Consider the following 21,564-nt stretch of genomic DNA (forward strand, 5'->3'; position numbering starts at 1 on the left):
GGCAAGAAATTGCGATTTCAAAATATCATCTTGACCAGTAATATCCAGATTTGGGTAGGCAAGAATAACAAGCTCTTTCAACTTATTACCGTAATCCCGTGGCGCTTCACTTGGCTTAATCCTACGACAGTGAAATGTAGTACGGTAGGAGCTCTCATTTCCGGCAGGTTTGAAGAAATGATTGAAATGAGCCACAATATGACGATAGCTAGTACGTTTCATGTCTGGTAAATCTTTCAACACATTTAGAGCTTGACCTGTCATGCAAGTAGCCAATTCTAATCCCGCAGTGTCGTCATCCCACTGATTATAACTGGTAACCAATTCAAAATGGCATAAATAACTGGGCCACGTCATGACAGTGGATCCATCGAAATACATTGGCTTTTTGGCATTTCTTGTCATCATCGTAGCATTAGCTGTGCTATTGAGAACACTACGACTAACATTGGCATTTGAGACACTACTAGCGCTCACTGGAGGAGCTGATTGTGTAGCCACTGTAACCATTTTCGGCCTAGTACTAAGTTGCCTTCTGACATTTGTGCCCTCATTACCATTATCATTCAAAAAAGGAATTGTAGGTGTAAGGTTACTCACATGATCATTTTCCAAAAATTTCACTTCTAATGTCTGCGAGAACGCGTTCCGCTTCCCTTCTGGCTGTCCATCTTCTGATCCAAAATCAGAAATTTCATCATGCTTGAGAACAGGTGCTGCTTTTGGAACAACTGTTGCTGGTGTTGAAGTTATCAGGCTGACATTTGTGTCATGTGACATGGGCTGGGTTTCCTCAGGATCAGCAATTTTTCCTTTATTAACCACGCCAGAAATATCTTGCAGAATGCTGTACATCTGCTCAAATGACGAGCCCATTTTTGTATTTTGGAATTCAACTGATTCTAGTTGACTTCCAATCTGTTGTACACAACCGTCCATCTGTTGCATGCGACTGTCTATCAGTTGCAAACGGCTGTCAGTCTCCTCTTGCTTTTCCTCTGACTCCCTCAATTTCGCCTTCAATACCTGTATTTGCAGATGCAAAAGTTCATTCTCCTCTTTGGCTTGCTTTGGTGCCGGTACAATCTTTCTTCTCTTAACCATTTTTCCAAAATATCAGGCAACCGCAATTAAAAAAAAATTCGGCAACCTCAAATGTCCAATATTGTCCAAATATTATCCGTCACAGACTAGCCTACTTAATCGGCTTAGTCTTAATAGTCCCTGTGTCAAATAATATATCCTGGCGTGTGCTCGCCAAAAATTCGTATATGTGGCGTACCGAAATTGATATCACCACTCAGGTTCTTTCTGCCAGCTTATCGGACACTGAAGTTGCAATAGATGTCGTTCACAAAACAATCTTCTTGCGGTTCCAATCACAGCAGAGTAACTAAGTTAACTAACTAGATTAATTATACACCTGTAAGAACTTAATACAACCAAATACTTAATACAACCAAATACTCCAATCAGAAATACAATAAACAAATAAAAACATGAAAAACACAGTACAAATACCGTAGGATACATACGTAACACAAGATACGGAATTGGTCTATGACGTCACAGTCATGAACTATTTACTTATAATGGGATACTAAAAACCGGGTGAAACATACCTAGATATACATAAGAATAACTAGTATGACACTAAAGATACAACACAAATCCTATCTTATCGACAAACACGTAATATACATGGAAAAACGCATAGAAATACGGAAATCACACAGGAAATAAACTGCGAAAGTAGACTAGTTACGGAAGTGTTAAATACAAACTAACTAGTGAACAGAGCTATCCTAAACTGGAGAAATAGTAAACCTGCACTACTAATATCATTTTACAACAAGAATTACATAGATTTACGGCATTAAAACACTATAATAATAACCTAATATACAGAGGAATATCTACACTGCCGGCAGTCTGACAAACCAGCTACAAGAGAAAGTTACACAGTTGTTCACTAGTGACTCAAGTGGTAAGAATAAATATGGGCGTACAGAATAAAACAGAGTTATTGACGTGGTCGTCTCATATGTCTATATTTATTAACCTCTTGACTTGGACCGGTTTTAAAGACACTTTCTTATCGTTAAAAATTGTCGCTTTTGCCGATTGGTTGTTACGATGGAATGGTTTTTATACTCATAAAATGATGGGAGAACTTACAGCGCTCATCCTGTCCCCGTAGATGGGGGTGACTTGGTCCCGCAGTAGCTTGCCCCGGTTGTCAAAATGACCACGCGCCGCCACTGGTGGAAAGCATTATTTTAGGTACAAGTGCAGAACGCGTTATATTGATGAAATATATGTTTTAATATTAAAAATAATGTTATTGAGACAGATAAGCTATTTTGGGGATTAGACATCGTAGATACTGGGAATTACAAACGTTTTTTGAATGTTTGGTTCTCGGGACTGGTGTATATAGTGAAGTTACAAAATTGCGTATGTCCCCAAGTCATAGGCCCATTTCTGCGCAAGTCACAGTGCGCCATCATGAGGTCACATACCTGCGTCATACAAACTAATTTAAATCCGGCTACTACTAAAAAATGAACCATGGGAAATTATTGACTTTCAATGGCATAACAATATCATTAAGAAGTTTTTTACGTTTTTCTCAACGTGACGATATGGAATATGTAATACACAAGTTACGTATCCACTCGCAATTTATGGAATGTGCTATCATTAATAATTACAGACTTAAGATCGAGGTTCTCGAAATTTTGTGTGGAATGCATTTGGTTTTCAAAATGTCTATATATGAATGCGGGAGATTGCACAATTGCATTTTCGTAGATATATTCAGTTTTACCATGTTATTCGTTGGTTTTACCCAATGCAATTAAAAATAATAAGAGCAATCGTAACGTATATTTGGATTTTACGAAATTGAAGATCTTACAAAACTAGTAAGTGTCTTTAGGTGATTTCTTGAATGCGGGAGATTGCACAATTGCATTTTCGTAGATATATTCAGTTTTACCATGTTATTCGTTGGTTTTACCCAATGCAATTAAAAATAATAAGAGCAATCGTAACGTATATTTGGATTTTACGAAATTGAAGATCTTACAAAACTAGTAAGTGTCTTTAGGTGATTTCTTGCTGCGAGGTTAACATAATGGCCAGCGTATGAATAGTTCGTTGGGTATGGATGTTTCCCCGAGCATCGATTTTCTCGTTTGATTCCGTAACAATTACAAATCAGCAACAAGTTAACAATGACGTAACAATTGGATTTTATGCCGCCGCTCAGACACTCTGACAGATATTCAAGCGTGATTGTAAACATCGTCACTTTTTGGCAGTTTTACGTGATATTTTTCAGTTGTTTCCGAAAAATCTACAATGGACTAGCCTAAAATTAGCTACCAGTACCGGTACCTATGGCTTTAAGCGGCACATGGCTTATTGTTTTGAATAAAAATGATAGTTAGTTTAGTGAACATGTGAGCCAGTTTGTAAGCGCCAACTCTCCAAAACAACATCGAAATCAGCGAATCTATCAAGGGTCGGGGAAACGTCCATGATCAAAATTGAGTGGTTTTGCTAGGTTTACGAACAATTTCTACTGTGTCCGAAATGGAATTCCTCTCAGCAATATATAATGATAAATAGCTAAGGATCAATACCTTCTCAAACCAATTTGACAAATGTTCTTTCTCAAAATAGTAGTCTAATAATGGTGCAGCAGTCTCTTCATGGTGCCACAGTCATCGAAACATTCTCATTCAAGTCTTAGACTCATTTTCTATTTTTTTCATAATGATCAAATGAATTCAATATCTAGCTTTTTCAAAATATGGCGAGACTCTGATGAATCGCCTGCGATTCAATCGAACCAGCACTGTGAAACAACAGCCTCAATTCATAAACCCTTGTCCCGAATCAGACTACAAACGAAAAGCCTGGAATGCACCCTCGAATACCAAAACAATACCCATGCCCTATCTGAGTCCCATGCCTCAATTATACCGACAGCATCTAATCTGGCTTAATATGTAACAAGTCAAGGACGTGGTTTAGCCCAGTGGTTCCCAAACTTTTTTGACCATCGCCCCCCTAAAGTAATTTATACAACTTCATCGCCCCCCGGCAATACAAAAAAATGTAAAGTCAGAAACATATTACGGACCAAATAAGAAGACAAATCATAGTTTATAGTGTTTTTTTATGAGGATAGATGGGCTTGGTGTTCTTCAGCGAGTTTTTTTTCTATTATATATAAAATTACCCCGTTTACTGGTGGAAAGTCGATTTCGTTGTTTCGATAGCAATAGTAGCACAGCTGAAAACCCCTCATCATATTAGCGGTTGGAAATGAAGGAATCTAGGGTTCCACCTCCTCAAAAACCTCCGTGTACTCTTGCCTTATAGCATTTCACTTCCTAAGTTCACCTCATTTCACATTAAAATAATGAAAACAAAGTTGATTTTCCCAAACTTATAATAATGATTTTCGTACATCTCATTCATTCGTACAGCCTGATGACCTGTACCAAAATACTTCGGTAAAGTTCATCCCCGATTCCTCATCCTACCACGGCCTCCAGTCCGATCACCAGTCCATAATTACCCAGCCATTTGTTTTTGGATTCATGGATTCGGATGTGGAAGAAGCTGTGACCGACTATCGGCTACGGCCCAGGTTGACGGCAAATTTTATGTCGCTCGCAGGACAAAATTCAGGGTTGCTAGGCTTTTGCGGGTCGCATATATTTTTTGAAAGTTGAAAACGGAACAGCGCGCGAAAACTGCGACAATTCGTGAACTCAACTCAGTCGTCTTATTAAAAAAATATCACAATGACATTTATTGTGACACTGTCTTTTTGCTGCATCACGCTGAATAGCTTTACGACGCCAAGATTGGAACATTTTCTAAATGGGCATCACTAATCCCAGTTATTTGCTTGTTCTTTGTAATGTTCATTTTTGAAAATAACTGTTCGCACAAATATGTACTTCCAAACATCGAAGTGAATATTTTCGCATGATTTGTGAAATTTTGATAAAGATTTTCTTTAGGAAGATCAATGAGCATATATACAATGAGTGGAAACTTGCAAAGATTTGCTCATTGTGGCATTGTCCCCTGCATTTTTTACGTCGTCCAGCTAAATGGTTCGTTGCATATTAAGAAAACGCATTGCTCGCTGCCAAAATCCCTTGCTTCAGCCGAGTCGGGTGCGAAATTGGCCGTATTGAGGTCTTTAATTCTTCAATACATATTTGGTTTTGGGTTTCGAAGTATGGTACGCTGAAAGCATACAACTATGAGCATATGCTTATTGGGAATGCATATCTATTAGACAGAAAACGTATCTACAGAACAGAATATGAACCAGTCGCCGAGAGGAGTGCGGTTATTTATGTATTTATTAATTGATATAACATGGGATTTACATATTTATCCAAGGGGAGAAGAAAGCCGAAAAGAAGGCCTAAATATATGGCAAACCACGGCCTCTCTCAATCATAGCTCTGTGCTCCATATGAATCACATGGCTCTGCGAGCTATTCGTTTACTTATTAAAAATACTGATTTCAACTATAAATTACTCTGGGATATCTTGCCATTGAAAACAAAAGCCAGAAATTGAAAGAATAGCAGGGAATGAAATGTGTGTATTATGTAATGGAGAACCTGAGTTTGTTTCACATATTTTCATGTATTGTAAATTTACAAAAAATATTTATGAAGATTTTGTTTTAGATATATTAAAATTGATTAGAATACATTTTGTTATCAATATGATTCTTGCATATTATTTAATTTTAACGATCCTTCATATAGTCATATAGATACTGTTGATTTGGATGCAATTATACTTTTGTAATCAATAGTGAGATATAAAATTTTGACCATGAGAAATTCTATTATATTCGAAAATAAAACACCACATTTTGCCTTTCTCAAAAAGCGGATAAAAATGGCCATAATATGTAGAAAAATATAGAGAATTATAGAATAAACAACCCATTTGAGAGGGAGTTGAAAAATTTATGTAAAGCATTATTTTAAAAAGAAAATTATATGTTTATGATATGTATTTTATATTTACTAATTTTATTTTTATTGTTTTATATCAATGCATTTATTAAAATAACCTAATTATGGTATGGATTACTACTGGAATTGAACAAAATAAATACTGGATCATGGATGCAAAATGGAATATTAACTTATTTATATTATATATATTGTTTTATATTTACCGTAATTAAAATCACTCATTGAGTGAACGAATGAGCACACTGTAATGCTTATTGGGAATACAGACCATCTATTAGGCAGAAAACTTATCTACAGAACAGAATATGAACCAGCCAAGTCGGGACCTGGGATATTGTATTCATTGATATAGATAGAGATAGTTTATTTTGAAAAGTCCACAATCTGACAATACAAACAAATAAAAAATGGAGAGTTCTGGAGAGCGAGCAAAACCTTTAAAAAAGTTCAAAACACGATGAGTATTATGTGCCTGCTATGTTATAGCAAGTAGTAATGTGTAATGAATTTAATTCACTGTGGTAAATGAATTGCTATCTTTTTATTTGTTATGAGCACACTTGCTGGAACTCCATAATCTATTATTTTATTTTTTAGTAACACTTTTTATAAAAATATCAAATTGTTTATCATACTTGCATCCATATTTCGCCCTAAATTCCATTCTATGACACTTTCTCTGTATCCAAATATCTATGTACATGACCACATTATTTATTTTTTAGTAATACTTCATTTAAAAGTATCATAATGTTTATTATAATTGCTATTCTAGTATTTTATCAGTTTTTTGCCTTAAATTTCATTCTATGATACTTGCTCTGTATCCAAATATCTATATGTATATGAGCACTTTATTTATTTTTTAGTACCGGTAATACTTATTTAAAAATAACCTATTGGGTATCATTGCTATTTCAGTATATTATCAATATTTCGCTTCAAAATTCATTCTATGTTACGTGCTCTGTAGCCGAATATAGATATGTACATGAGCACTTTATTTCATATATATATCTGCTGGAGAAGGGTCAAATCCTGATCATGTATTATTGTGTGTTACTATCCTCCAAATCACTTGCCAGTCATAATCAAGTATTATAATTTGATGTGTTCAAATTATAGTGTATAAAGAAATCTACTCATGATTTCATTACTATTATCAAATGTTTATAATTAAAGTGCTATAATAATAGAATTTTCCCCATCTTTGCTTATAAAAAATCCATGTCCTATTACATTCATTTTTAGTAGACAAATTTTCCAAATAATAGGTATCCTCGCTAACCCATTTTTATGCAGTTGATATGCAATACATGTCAACTTATCAGCTGAATAAATGATGATCTTAGGACAAAACACGATTATTTTGTACTTTCCAAATCAAAAATTCTTGTGAATAATGTATATAGTGAATAAGGTATATGAGAGGTATTGAAGAATTTAACACCGAACCTGTTAAATGACCCGAAATGTTGTAACGTTGTCTCCCAGTCAAACACCTGAGCATCTGTTTTTTTTATTATAATTTATATATGTTCATGGTTTGACGAACGAAATAAACTCTCTCTCTCTATTAGTTTAAAATACTGACTTCTGGACTTGGCTAATTTTATGCATATCAAAACTTGTCATTTATTTTGTTCCATCCATGTATTTTCCACATGTTTTTCCAATAAAACATACTTACACCTTACTACTGTTATTTGTAGCTTATTATTGTTAGCTAATTATTTTTGAGGTGGGGCGCAAGACTTCACAATTCTAAAAAGGGGGTGCGGCTTGAAAGGTTTGGGAATGTTTGTATGTAGTAGACCCTAACCTGGTACACATGGTTCCGGTGTCTACCAACTGGGTGTACATACTTCAAGAGTACCTTTTTGTATTACAGTTGTGAAACAGAAAAAGCTGAATGTCGGTCTTATTCCATCTGTAAAGTTACCAAAAACTCCACAAAGAATGAACAATGTGTATTATCGATGAAATGAAAAGTGACATATAAAAAATACAGAAGCTGTAGAAAATATTTTGCATTACAGAAAAATTAGTTCACATATTAAATATTTTATACATTACAAAAAAAAAATGGTGCTCCAGAAGTATGTGTACCAATATGGAGGTAACTAATTTTGTTCGCCTACTTTATATCAAGTTGTGTAAATGGACTAAATTCTATCGGTAGGGGGATATTCACTTGTGTAACACAGCCAATTCCCGAACTTTTAATAGAACAAAAATAAGGAGAATCGTAACCTAACCTTGTACACATTCTACGAGTACCGAAAAAACAGCCCACATAGTAAAAGCAGTTATGAAAATACTTTACATTACAGAAAAATTAATTCACATAGTAAATAGCAGACGAAGGAAATATTTTGCATTGCAGAAAAAATAGCTCACATAGTTAATAGCAGTCATGAAATATTTCTCACTATTGATTACAAAAGTATAATTGCATCCAAATCAACAGTATCTATACGACTATATAAAGGATCGTTAAAATTGCAAGCATAATAATTGCATAATATGTAAGAATCATATTGATAACAAAATGTATTCTAATCAATTTTAATATATCTAAAACAAAATCTTCATAAATATTTTTTGTAAATTTACAATACATGAAAATATGTGAAACAAACTCAGGTTCTCCATTACATAATACACACATTTCATTCCCTGCTTTTCTTCCAATTTCTGGCTTTTATTTCCAATGGCAAGATATCCCAGAGTAATTGATAGTTAAAATCAGTATTTTTAATAAGTAAACGAATAGCTCGCAGAGCCATGTGATTCATATGGAGCACAGAGCTATGATTGAGAGAGGCCGTGGTTCGCCATATATTTAGGCCTTCTTTTCGGCTTTCTTCTCCCCTTGGATAAATATGTAAATCCCATGTTATATCAATTAATAAATACATAAATAACCGCACTCCTCTCGGCGACTGGTTCATATTCTGTTCTGTAGATACGTTTTCTGTCTAATAGATATGCATTCCCAATAAGCATATATAGTTGTATGCTTTCAGCGTACCATACTTCGAAACCCAAAATCAAATATGTATTGAAGAATTAAAGACCTCAAGTCAAGTTAATACGGCCAATTTCGCACCCGACTCGGCTGAAGCAAGGAATTTTGGCAGCGGGCAATGCGTTTTCTTAATATGCAACGAACCATTTAGCTGGACGACGTAAAAATGCAGGGAACAATGCCACAATGAGCAAATCTTTGCAAGTTTCCACTCATTGTATATATGCTCATTGGGAAGATACATTCTTACAAAAATTAAGCAGTGATGAATCTCTCGAATATAATATGAATTTTATTTCTTTATTGCTTTACAATATATTCGAATATTGACTGCGCTATTGAACCCTTGCCCTCAGCATCAACTTTTCTTCGTGTTTCCATTTGTCTAATCATAATTAAATTGTAGGCTCGTTAAACGAGTAGCTGTTCAATAGAATTTTCAGGATATAATAAAATTTAGTCCAAACGTTTCTCACGATAAATTCTGTTACGTAAAAAAATGTTATTTACTCCTCGAGCGTAGATTATAAATAAAAAAAAATTATCGTCAAAACCGCCGTTTGGATGTTTTCCCGGGCATAGACTTCCTTGTTTACTTCGTGACATTGGCCAATCAGCAAGATGCAAAAAACGTAACAATGCGTCCTTTCGCAGGCGCTCAGACAGATTTTCAAGCGTGATCGTGAACATTATCTCATTTTCGCGTTTTTGAATTATATTCGTTAATTTTTAGTTGTTTTTCGGAAATTTAAATATAGATCAAATAAGTCAATGATGACTTTGTTTCCCTATGAGTTTCAGTTTAAATAAAGCAATCAAAAATTAGTGTAGAAATAGCTGTGATAGACTGGGCTAAAATTCTTTATCGGTACTTTTAAAAAACAGATTGTTGAATGGTTTGTATTAGAAAGATAGATTGAAACAAATACCCCATTTTACAGGCAACAACTCGTGAAACCACTCTTTTAAAATAAGCACCGACAATTTTAAAATGGTAAAGTATGGGAGAAATTTTCCGCAGTCAAAGATCGGGGAAAGGTCCATTCAGTGAATCGTCCCGGGCCAGATTATTTTACTCCGGCCGTATTTTGCCGACCACTGGGATACGCAAACTACCGTTCCGTACTGCGAAGACGAGTTCAGAAATCCTTTCGCGTGTGATAATCGCCCACATGATTCAAGCCTGCGAATGCACACAGAGTACAGAATTAAGTGCGCCGAACGTAAAACAGGTTTCGCGAAATCGCCCCCTTCAAATTTTTCGCCCACTGGGGGGCGATATCGCCCACTCTGGGAATCACTGGTTTAGCCCACCCTTTCGACATCTGATCTACTCTCTTACTACTACTACTGATCTAGCAACATTTTTTATTAAATATCTCTTCAGTTTATTAATTAGTGTTTAAAATGTCAATCATTACGTAATCAATTTGTAAAATTTTTTTATATTCCATCAGATTGTTTCTTCTTCACCAAGAAATTTATTCCTACGCGTCCGTCATTTTTTTTATTCAGAAATCATTCACTTTGTATAAATCTCAAGTAATTAAAAGTCTACTGAAGTTCATAAACATTCAAATAAATGGTAGGTTTTTATGAAGCCTTTCTCACAATGCATTGTGAATGTGGTGCAGATCAACATGTTTAAAGCCAGGGTAACAACCCAACACCATAAACCCAATAAGGTAGAAAAGGTTTGTCAATCTGAACCCTGATTTTTTGGTTCCAACTGTACCTGCACTCACACAGACAGATATACTAAGTTTACTAACATATTTTGATCATGATTCATAGCCCTTGCGACAATTCACTACCTCGGTCAAATACAATCTTCTGCGTGAAAGACATCACAAAAAACTTTTTAGTCAAATATTAGAACTTGAAGGAAAATACTATTTTCCATAAGTAAGATGCTTCTAATGTACACTGGCTAGTTCATAAACTAAATATTTTCGATGACATTTCTAATTTCAGCATGATAACTGATACGGTAAGTGTAAGTATATAAAAATCGATCAATAAAATGAATATTATCAAAAGCTGATAAAAATGGCATTATAAAAATAAAAACAGGATAACGCCAATATGCCAAGATATAGGATTACAGATAATTTCGATACAACTATAATACATTAAAAAAAGTAATCGTTAATTTATTCAGGATTCAAATATGGATTGTGCGAGTCAGGCAAGGCACCTGAACAATGCTCGTCTTAGATAGGCACTAAAATAGTGTATAGTAAATGAATAATATTGAATTAAAAATACGATACCAGTTTGGTTTATCGAATGTAAGAGAATAACTACGAAAAACAATAGGCATAATCCGTGAAGCAAGGAAAAATATACAACCAACAATAATTGTATTCCAAAAATTTGGATATCAGTCATTTTCAGAACAATTCAAAGCTTTCATTTCAGCTTCATAAAATATAGTTGCAATTTGAAATTTTACTTTTGCCTTTATATCCCTCGGTAGCTGCTGCAATTGAGCAGCTGTATGCACAGCAAAGAGGTATTCTGCGTTGTTCAAATCTGCAAAGAATGCACATGAAATATGAATACACATAGTACAATATGTCATGAGTTCCAACCTGTTATCAATTTAAACTGGTCCAAAGCAGCCGCATAACCGACATGAAAAACTCTCATCAAACTACAACAACGTCAACATTTTATAAGTGAAAAGCTGTTGCAAGCAAGCATGCAATATTTTTGTCTTTATCTCAGAATGGGGCATACATTTTTGAAAGGATCACCAGACAATTCTTTATAGGAAAGATTTATTTAGAACATTTCTATCAGACTAAGTATTCTGTCACAAGCATTTTGATTGCATACCCAAATAGGCCCATAATATTAATGTTACTATATTCAGAATGACAAAACTCTCCATTGATAAAACTTGATGTTGTACAAAGCTAGAAAACCCAAATACCTGTGTCATTCAGTGTCAACCTTTTGTCAGGTTTAAATATTTTCCTTTGATTTTCGGATGAAACTGTGTTTGACTTTCGTTTCCTCGAAGAAGATTGTTCGGCAGAGAAAATTGGTAGAGAGTTTTGCGATGAAGAAGCTATCCTGCAAGAACTATCTTCGATTGATCCATGATCCATAGTTAAACAGTTGGATTCAATTCTTTGAACTGACATATGACTACGTGAAATTGAGGTAGGCGAAGAAGACTGATCATCATCTGCTACAGGCGTAAAATCTTCAGAAGTAGGAAATTTTTCTTCAGACTCTGATTTTACTTCAGAAAAGGAAATGGAACAATCATTGTCAGACACGGTAGATGCCAGAGACTCAATAACTGTCTCTTCACAACTTATATCCAGAGGTGTCGCCGTATGATCAACAACATTGTTAGAGCTGACACCTTTTCTATAAGGTGCATGCTCGAGCAGGTAATCGTTTCCAAAATAATGCACGAGGTACAAGATCATAGTATCACTACTGCATTCGCCAATAGCAAGACAATAAATATGCCTTTGGAAATTATACAGCTGTTTGTTGAGGTCTGTCCTGTTGTGTTTCAGGTGATAGTAACGTTTCATAACACCAAATTCCTTGTTGTAACCTTTTCCGAGATACATAAACTTGTACGGGTCTAACTTGGCATGTAATTTGCATAATGCCAGGCGACTTTGAAATAAATATGCTCTGCCACCAACTGGATTAATGCATGGCACATCTGGAAATATTTTTACTGCATTAGCAGGATTTAACAGTACATTTCGAGCAGCCTCAAATGAAAGTGGTGCATTTCCTAAACTAAGCAAGTTCCAGTCAGACATCTTCACACACCATTGATTATGTTCAAATGAACTGCAAAATATATCTGAAACAACAGAACAAGAAATACTTGATAATGAGAACACTGCTTGATATGCAATAATTAATAAATAAATTTAATATGAAGAACTTTTAAAATATGTTTGTAGTACTATATCCATTATTGCCCCTTCACTAGTTTTCTCATCTATTTTATTATTATTCTGGTTACAGTACGGTATATCGGGTTGAGTTAGATTAGAAGTTTCGAATAACCTTAATTTAACAGGAATGGTGGGCCAATAACTTAGTAGTATCAGCAGATCAGATTTTGTGCTAAATGCGATAATACCAGTAAATATTCATAAGTCGCCTAGGGCTGTTAACTAAAAAAACTCAACTCACCCTTATCTGGCCGCAGAACCTGCCAATTCAGTTCCGCCTTGTATGCCGTCAGTTACCATTGTAGTCAGGCGTTCCTGTTCCTTTTTTCTTTTCTCTCGTTCAGCACCAATCAAATCCTCGGGTGGAAATTTTCTAGTTACGTTCAGTCCTACATTCCGCTGAACTAGGTCGCGTTTGAAATCCGTTTCGCAGACGATATATGTTTATGCGGGTGTGCCGCGCGATGAAGTGCTCATTGTCAAACCAGATGCTCGATTCATCAAAAAACGCAGTTTTATTAGACCAGCGTTATACTTTTAACCTTCCAGAATGTTATTTATTTCCCAAGTTTTGTCGCCGAGTGAAGCAAGACATCGAGCTACTCGGCCAACATTTCATACGGCATATAAGTCACGAAATGGCGGTAACAGTACGAAGCAGATCGCTGCATGAAATGTCCGGAATGTATGGTTAACTGGTAGCCAATCCCTACATCCATCTAGGCTAGGTTTTGTACCACACGCCTGCCACCGTTTTAAAACGAGTGTCCCAGGACTGTTGCAACGTGTAAAGTGTTTGACAAAGACGCTTCAATGAAAGTGCAATTGTTATGCGAAATTTACCGCAATCTTTGATAGGACAAGTTTTATGTCAACGCGCATTTTTACATAGCGTTTAAAGGAACATATGCCCCCGACTCCTAAAAAATTTATCCTCAAGTTCACCCCTGCAATATTTCCATTCTTATTTTGAATGTATTCAAGAGTGGATGTCATGTCTCCCGCAGGTTGATGAGTATAATAAGTATAAGTTTATTTCGACTCCATAATCAGCAATAGACGATAAAAACAAAAGTAAAAGTAACTGATTATAGAATCGGGAAAGCGAACAAAACCTAGAGTAAGGTTTGAAACGTACAGATGTTAGATGGAAAGGTATTGATAAAAGAAGTAGTACGTGTTCGCTCACCCAAGAGAGTTGTGTATGCCTTCAATGAAAGTTAACCACTGCATGCGAAAGTCATGCTAAGTTGTAATCGAAAGGGTAACATTCACAAATGCAAGATGCAAATACGTCAGTATCTGTCCTTTATCTGCCAATACCTCTAAAATCTTCCTTATGTTCGACATTCAAAAAAATAAATATGCCAACCAAAGTTATTCGATATGCACATGAATTACTAATAAAAAACTAATAACTGCCAGGGGGCAGCCAATATGACAAAAAAATGTTCACAACCACGCATGAAACGACACAGTGGAACATTGTTCGAGCGCCCCCCTAAAATTGGTTGATTGAGCTCGCTGATTGAGCACTCCAGCGCAGAATGTCCAAACAGCTATAATAATTTTTCATTATGTTTGCCTTGTATATAAACATTACTTCATATTTTATTTAACAACATTGAGCCAGGGCGATTATAGGGGCCAGATTTCATTTAAATTTACATCCAACAAAAAAACGAACTTTTGCATCGGAAAAAATTTTAATTTTTGAAAGCATAGAATAAAATGGATTATTAAAATTAGCTTACAGTAGGTTGCCTTCAGCTTTTCTAACCTATCATGGAAGAAGGTTGGCAATTGGCATATTAGATGAAAGTTAGCCCGGCAAGATGTTTTTTTAACCCAAAATTATCTCATCCAAAAGGCATAAGGTAGACTAGGGCTAGACATGATTTATCATGTCAATGCCCAGTCTTATCACCTTTATCCAAAATCTTATCATAATATAATTTGATAATGATAACTGGTAGACTAGGGCTAGACATGATTTGTCATGTCAATGCCCAGTGTTATCACCTTTATCCAAAATCTTATCATAATATAATTTTATAATGATAACTGCCTCCTAGTAAAGAAAAATCAGCTCTACGGAGGGATAGCCTACCCAGGTCAAAAATTTGAATACTGCTCAGGAATCATGTGCAGAAAAGAGATTATCTGCACTCTCCATCCTGAGGTATATAGCCATCAGTTTCCCTCTTGTTACCCCCATGTATCCCAAATGTTGAAACAGGTGCTGCTATTTTTCTTCATATCGCGTTTCACCAGACCATTATTTTTTTCTTTTCTTGGGATTTACCTATGGATCCTGTCCAATCGGGTCAATAATTTCACTCAAAATGCCGCCACTACTTGATGAACATATTCAGCTTGGCATCTGATATGAGGTCAGTACTGGAGCAATTTAGGGCTTTTATCTCAGCTTCATAAAACACAGTGGCAATTTGAAATTTCACTCTAGCCTTCATCTCTTTTGGAAGTTGCTGTAGTTGAGCAGACATGTTCATTGCAAACAGGTAATCTATGTTGTCAATCTCCACTGAAAATAAGTTCATGTTAACTCACAAACACAATGTAATCTAGATAATTTTGAAGAGCATCGATTTGTTAAAAAAAACAAGCAGTATCATAATCACCTGATGATGGATGCTCTCCAATTTCAAGATGAACTGACAACTTTTTTTCCGACAGAGATTCATGTTTGTATGGCTGAATATCAACAAATTTTCGTTTTCTCATAGTTGACTTAACTGGCTGAATTGATTCATAATTTTGATGATTAGGAAATATATCAGATTCCTCAGTTTCATCGAGGAAATGTGATGCCATTGCTGGCAGTTCATCATCATCACAAATTGCAATTTGAGAATTAGCTGTATCTTCGCAAGAAATTTCAGTTAAAATAATCCCATTTCCATGTTCAGCAACTGTTGGAGCACCCCGTCTATGCTGAGCGGCATCTAACAGATAGTCATTTCCAAAATAATGTATAAGATAGAAATTTGTCATGCCATGCTGGTTATCAAGTGTCAGACTATAAATGTGCCTTTGAAAGCTATACAGTTGTTTATCAAGATCAGTTCTACTGTGCTTTAAATGATAGTACCGTTTCATGACGTCAAATTCTTTATTGTATCCTTTACCCATAAACATAAATTTATAGGGATCAAACTTCGGGTGCAACTTGCTTAAAGCATGAGGACTCTGAAATATGTAAGCTTTTCCACCTGTAGGCATGATGTAGGGCACTTCTCGGAATATTTTATCTGCATTTTCTGGATCTAAAATCACTGACCTTGCAGTCTCATATGACAAAGGACTGTTGCCCAAATCTAATATTCTCCATTCCGAATTGTCCATGTTAATAAACCATAGATAAATGTACTTAAAATTTTTTACCAAGGATCTGAAGAATACACAAATTTGGTATATAAAATAATGAAATATTTACTCAATGATGAAAATATCACAAGAAACTACGATAATAAACACAAGAGAGCAGTGATCAAATATAGTTCAGTGTCACCGCGCTGTGTTACAGTACCAGAACTCTTCTATCTTTGAAAACATTGGGCTTCTAATTGCATTTCTGACCGTCATGTATTTTAAGAACACGTTCATTTCGAACAAAACTCGTCAAATTATAAACAAAGCACCACATCACAGCAATCAAACAGACAAAAACACGATGGGAGTGGAAGTGGTGACTCCTTTACGGCCGGGGCCTCGGCCCATCAGGATATGGGCTGCGGCCCATCAAGTTGTGTAAAGGGAATATTCACTTGGCTAACACAGACAGTCCCCGGGACCCGGACTCATAATAGAACGATAATGTGAAAAATCTGAACAAAATTTTATCCTAACCCTAACCTGGTACACATACTGACTGACATACCGTACTACAGGAGTAGGTATCCTTTTCTGTAGCTTGGTATTTTGCTTCATTTTTATATAAAGGCTTATAGTAAAAAAAAAATTTGGTGGCATCCGCGATTGTTTCTGGTTCAAATATTGACAATTTTGTAGAAATTGAAAATTTTGGTAATATAATTGAATTTTTCCTGATGGGGCCACGGCCCATGTGGCCCAATTCGAAGGGCCTCTCACCACCCCTGTAGCACGGTGGTCGCAAATTGTTTGACGAAGATATTATCGACGTATTATTGGAAATGCGCACCCCCCTATTCCCCCTCCTACCTGTAATGCCAGACGCTTCTTCTTTGCAAAACCAACTTATTCGATTTATCACGGTAATGTAACAGCAGATACCACTACAGTCTACAAATATATTCACACCAAGCGAAGCAGTACAGTCGGACACAAAATGGCGTCCGATGTCCGCAGAACGTGTTCAGTGACGTCATAGCAAACAAAAACAAATCTTACAGAGCTAACAAAAAATTTGAAATAAATAAAAGTAATAGCCTTCTGGAGAAAAATTTCATCTTTAACCACTAAAAATTTCAAAGCAATTGGTCCGGTCATCAAAGAGAAAAGCGACTTTTTAGATTTTCCACTAAGTGTCCAAAAAAGTATGACGAAGGAGAAGAAAAAAAAGAATAATACCAAGAACAACAACATAATATTAAAACGATCGCTATGTCCACTACGTGTCCAAAAATGCTTCATTTTGAAAAAACGTTCGATATAATCAGTTTTTTGGCATATAAGGGGCTACCTAAGTTTAGACTGAAAGTACGATAATGCCCAGGAATTTGTAATTAAATATAATGTATATTTCGAGTGGTGAAATATGGGCTTCCCGGAATTTTTGATAAATGTAGAACAAAACTTGACACAACGTTTTTGCATAATTTCAACAGTAACCATTGTATCAATACACAAACCAACGAATCTAAAGTGCAGTGATCACTATTGGCACCCTAAACATGGTACAGCTGTACCGTACCGGTAATGCAGTAATGGTCTAATGTGGTAAAGGTACGTCAGTACATAAGAGTCGCACATTCATGCACATTTTTAAAGCAATCGCAACAGAGCAACAAACGATCCATAGGTCTACTTTGTGTCTAATGCCAGGCTCGCGGACCACATGTGGCCCGCCGCTTCATTATCTGTGGCCCGGGTCACATTAGGAGAGAAATAAAAAAAATCGCATTCCGTGTTGTTTCGTCATAAAATTAACCAAAAAATCTTTTGACATATTGTTGCATCACTAATGTCACTGAATTGACTAGTGTTATGGCTTGCTGAGGCAACTAGCGAAGTTCTTGGCACTACTGTGGCCCGCGAACAACGCAAAAGTGATTTTGTAGCCCGCGGAGCTGCCAATCTTGGACCACCCTGGTCTAATGAATCTAATATCATGGTCGGAAACATTGGAAAAGCTAGTCTTTTTTTTTTCAAATAGTCAGAGGTAAACAATGTTCTCCGCGTTACATTAATTGTCACCATCCAGCCATCCAATATGATTTCCATTGCCATCATTATATTTCATGAATTTAGCATCAGTAGTATCCAATTCATTCAAACACACATTATCATATTGGTTAAAATTATAAATTTTTAAAGTTAATATTAGAATCATAAATATACAATAGTTAGGTACAAAAAGAAATAAAAATCACAATTAGAGAATGAATATGCACGGTATTTTACACTATTATTAATAAATTAAGACATAATAATTTGATCTTACAGGTATAACTTATAATATAACCGTAAGTATCATTATTTTTTTACCTGAGGGGCAAAAATAAAGTTTTAGAAACATTGGCATACGATAATATATTAACATATTGTCCATCATTACCGTACTATGCCTTTCTAAACTAAGTCTGTGTTTCAACTAGAGATGTACCGATACCGCTTTTGTCGCCGATACCGATCCGATACCAGCTAAAAAAGCCGATACCGATACACCGATATTCGAAAACGACTGATATTTCGATACTATGTAATTATTACCTCAAGTATGCAGGGCAGACAGTTTAAAACAATAGTCTTTGAGCATTATTGATAGGGCACATTGTTTCGGTTCAAAAAAAGAAATATTACACATATATATATGAATATATATATAAATATATTAAAAAGTAGATGTTATGGATCCAAATGTGTTAATTGATTCAGATACATTGAGCGCTGGCGCTAGTAATCTCGTTGTTCAAATTAGAAAACTAATAGGATTTGGCTACTGTTGGTGGTAAAATAAATAAATATTTAGCCTACTCATCGTATGAAACTGAAACATTGAGTTATGTGCGCAGGATTTTGTGCCAATATAACTTCGTAGGCTATTTTATTATGTTTCACACATCGGAACATCCACTAATATGCGATTGATATATTTCTTCATAATTACCATGTAATATTAAGAATTTTAGATAAGATAAGTTTATTTCGACTCCATAATCAGCAAAAAGGCGATAAAATGGTTGATAAAAACAAATTAATAAAAACTGATTATGAAATCAGGAGAGTAAACAAAACCTTGGACAAGGTTTAAAACCTACAAGATATAAGGTATTGCCAAGAAGAAGCGGTATGTGTTCACTCACCTAAAACTATTGAATCAAATCATTCACACTCACACACACACAACCATAGGGCACTAATAAAATTAGAAAAAAGAGAGAAGCTTTAGATAAATTTTATGGTAACCAAAAAAAAAAAAAAAATTTGTAAAAAAGAAATTAGAACAAAAGATGAAATGTAAAAAATAATATTGTTTGCCACACCATTTTAATAATTTTATAAAAATTCACAAGCAAGAGTGAACAGTATAATATAAGGACAAAAAAATGATTTCACCAAGCTGATTATAATTGAAGTCAAATGCCAAATTGCCCAACCAAAGTTGAGTGCATGGAGAGGCTAAACCTTTTCATCCACCAAAGACATGCCAAAATATTGCCAAATTGTAGTCCAGATTTATTATAAAAATTTGGCAGCGAAATTACTCAAATTGATCGAGCCAGTTTGGCTGATAAATTGCTGAAAATAGGTCATAATCCGATTCCTGTTTCTACTAGCAGGGATGGGGACATGCATGATTCTTCTACAGGGGTGGTGACTCCTCTACGGCCCATGGGCCGGGGCCACGGCCCATCGAATTGGGCCACGGCCCCATCGGGAAAAATTCAATTATCTTACCAAAAAGAATCGCGGGATGCCACCGGATTTTTTTCTTACGATAAGCCTTTATATAAAAATAAAGCAAAATAGCCAGCTACAGAAAAGGATACTCCTGTAGTATGTGTACCAGGTTAGGGTTAGGACAAAATTTTGTTCACATTTTTCACATTATAGCGGTCTTACTACTTACTAAATACAGCGCGAAACACCGCAAAACAGAAGGAAACCAGCGCAAAACAGAGGGAAACAGCGCAAAACCGGTTATGTACCGGATTATAGGTCATCGTGCGAAATTTTATCTACCTTTTTGGTGCTCCAGAAGTATGTGCAGCAATATGTCGCACAACCTGAATCCGCTACACACACACACATACTATTTTCAGGTTGTGCGCCATCTTGGTGCACATACTTCTGGAGGTCCCTTTTTACCTAACCCTAAATTATGGTACCCAAAATGTGTCACAAGCAGGGGCAGACCTGCCATTACAGCATTACTGGCTACATACGTTGGTTTGTGTTTTTAATTTGCTGCCGTGGTACTCCAACTCAAAACAAGGTGCAGCGAACTCATTGCAAAAATTTTTTCTGCTTCACACTGTTTCCTTTCCCTCTGTTTCCCCACTGTTTTGCGCTGTTTCGCGCTCTTTGCAGTGTTTCGCGCTGTATTCAATAAGTAGTAAGAGCGCATTATAGTTCTATTACGAGTTAGGAGACTGTCTGTGTTAGTCAAGTAAATAGTTCCTTTACACAACTTGTTGGGCTGCGGCCCATAGCCTGATGGGCCGAGGCCCAATTCGATGGGCCGTAGAGGAGTCACCACTTCCACTCTGATTCTTAGTTCATGATCTATCCAAGCAAAAAATAATTTCAGGATCAGTATTCTAACCTATTTTTCAAAGCATTCTGGATCATATTGAGAAACTAAATATATCGGTCTGAATCTGGCCGATACCGATACCGAAAATTTAGGCCGATATTGCCGAGTTTCAACCCCTTTCAGCCTTTTTGTTTTATTTATTTTCTTACCCTTGTTACATCTTTTGTGACTCATTAAAATGTATACTAACATCATTTCGTTCCATCCATACTTTAAACCTGACAGGAGCAATATCAAAGCACCTATTTGTGAAAAAGTGGCAATTCCATCCCCCTATACAACTCTATATTATATGGGATTCAATATGTATGGGAAGCAACCGAGTTGCAAACAGCAAAGCCCATATATACCTGGCAAACAGTGACATGTGGTGCCTCAGGTGGGTCAGTCAGTCATTTGGGTCAGCTACCCCCATGTTCGCTATTAACCCTTTCCATGCGATTTTTATTTTTTATTAAATAATCGTATTTGCTACGCCGATTTTATGCATTTGTACCCCCACAACTAATCGATCGACTAACGAAAAACTAATGATCCTCTGCTGCCCACTGACGGCTCGTTGGAAAGCTTATTTGAAGAGC

At 35.8% G+C, this 21,564-nt stretch overlaps 2 protein-coding genes across 2 annotated transcripts; both read right to left on the reverse strand.

Moving 5' to 3' along the window:
- Positions 1 to 10,418: 10,418 nt before the first annotated feature.
- Positions 10,419 to 13,872, reverse strand: LOC120328477 (uncharacterized). Its single transcript, XM_039394986.2, has 3 exons — positions 13,244 to 13,872; positions 12,003 to 12,905; positions 10,419 to 11,599 (listed from the first exon to the last, which is right to left on the reverse strand). Exons 2-3 carry the CDS (start codon positions 12,859 to 12,861, stop codon positions 11,448 to 11,450), a joined length of 1,011 nt encoding a protein of 336 aa, XP_039250920.2. The 5' UTR covers positions 12,862 to 12,905; positions 13,244 to 13,872; the 3' UTR covers positions 10,419 to 11,447.
- An 817-nt stretch (positions 13,873 to 14,689) lies between these two features.
- On the reverse strand, positions 14,690 to 16,435 carry LOC120328478 (uncharacterized). The gene is made up of 2 exons (XM_039394987.2): positions 15,645 to 16,435; positions 14,690 to 15,547 (listed from the first exon to the last, which is right to left on the reverse strand). Exons 1-2 carry the CDS (start codon positions 16,366 to 16,368, stop codon positions 15,357 to 15,359), a joined length of 915 nt encoding a protein of 304 aa, XP_039250921.1. The 5' UTR covers positions 16,369 to 16,435; the 3' UTR covers positions 14,690 to 15,356.
- Between the last annotated feature and the right edge of the window lie 5,129 nt (positions 16,436 to 21,564).

This window comes from Styela clava, chromosome 7 (genome assembly GCF_964204865.1).
Source record: "Styela clava chromosome 7, kaStyClav1.hap1.2, whole genome shotgun sequence".
NCBI lineage: Eukaryota > Metazoa > Chordata > Ascidiacea > Stolidobranchia > Styelidae > Styela > Styela clava.

Excerpts from the sequence above, each read along its gene's own strand:
- LOC120328478 (XM_039394987.2), bottom strand. The coding sequence starts at position 16,368 with ATGGACAATTCGGAATGGAGAATATTAGATTTGGGCAACAGTCCTTTG. Across the intron at positions 15,548-15,644 it reads TGGAGAGCATCCATCATCAG|TGGAGATTGACAACATAGAT; the intron begins GTGATTATGATA and ends ACTTATTTTCAG.
- LOC120328477 (XM_039394986.2), bottom strand. The coding sequence starts at position 12,861 with ATGTCTGACTGGAACTTGCTTAGTTTAGGAAATGCACCACTTTCATTT. Across the intron at positions 11,600-12,002 it reads GTTGACACTGAATGACACAG|ATTTGAACAACGCAGAATAC; the intron begins GTATTTGGGTTT and ends CATTCTTTGCAG.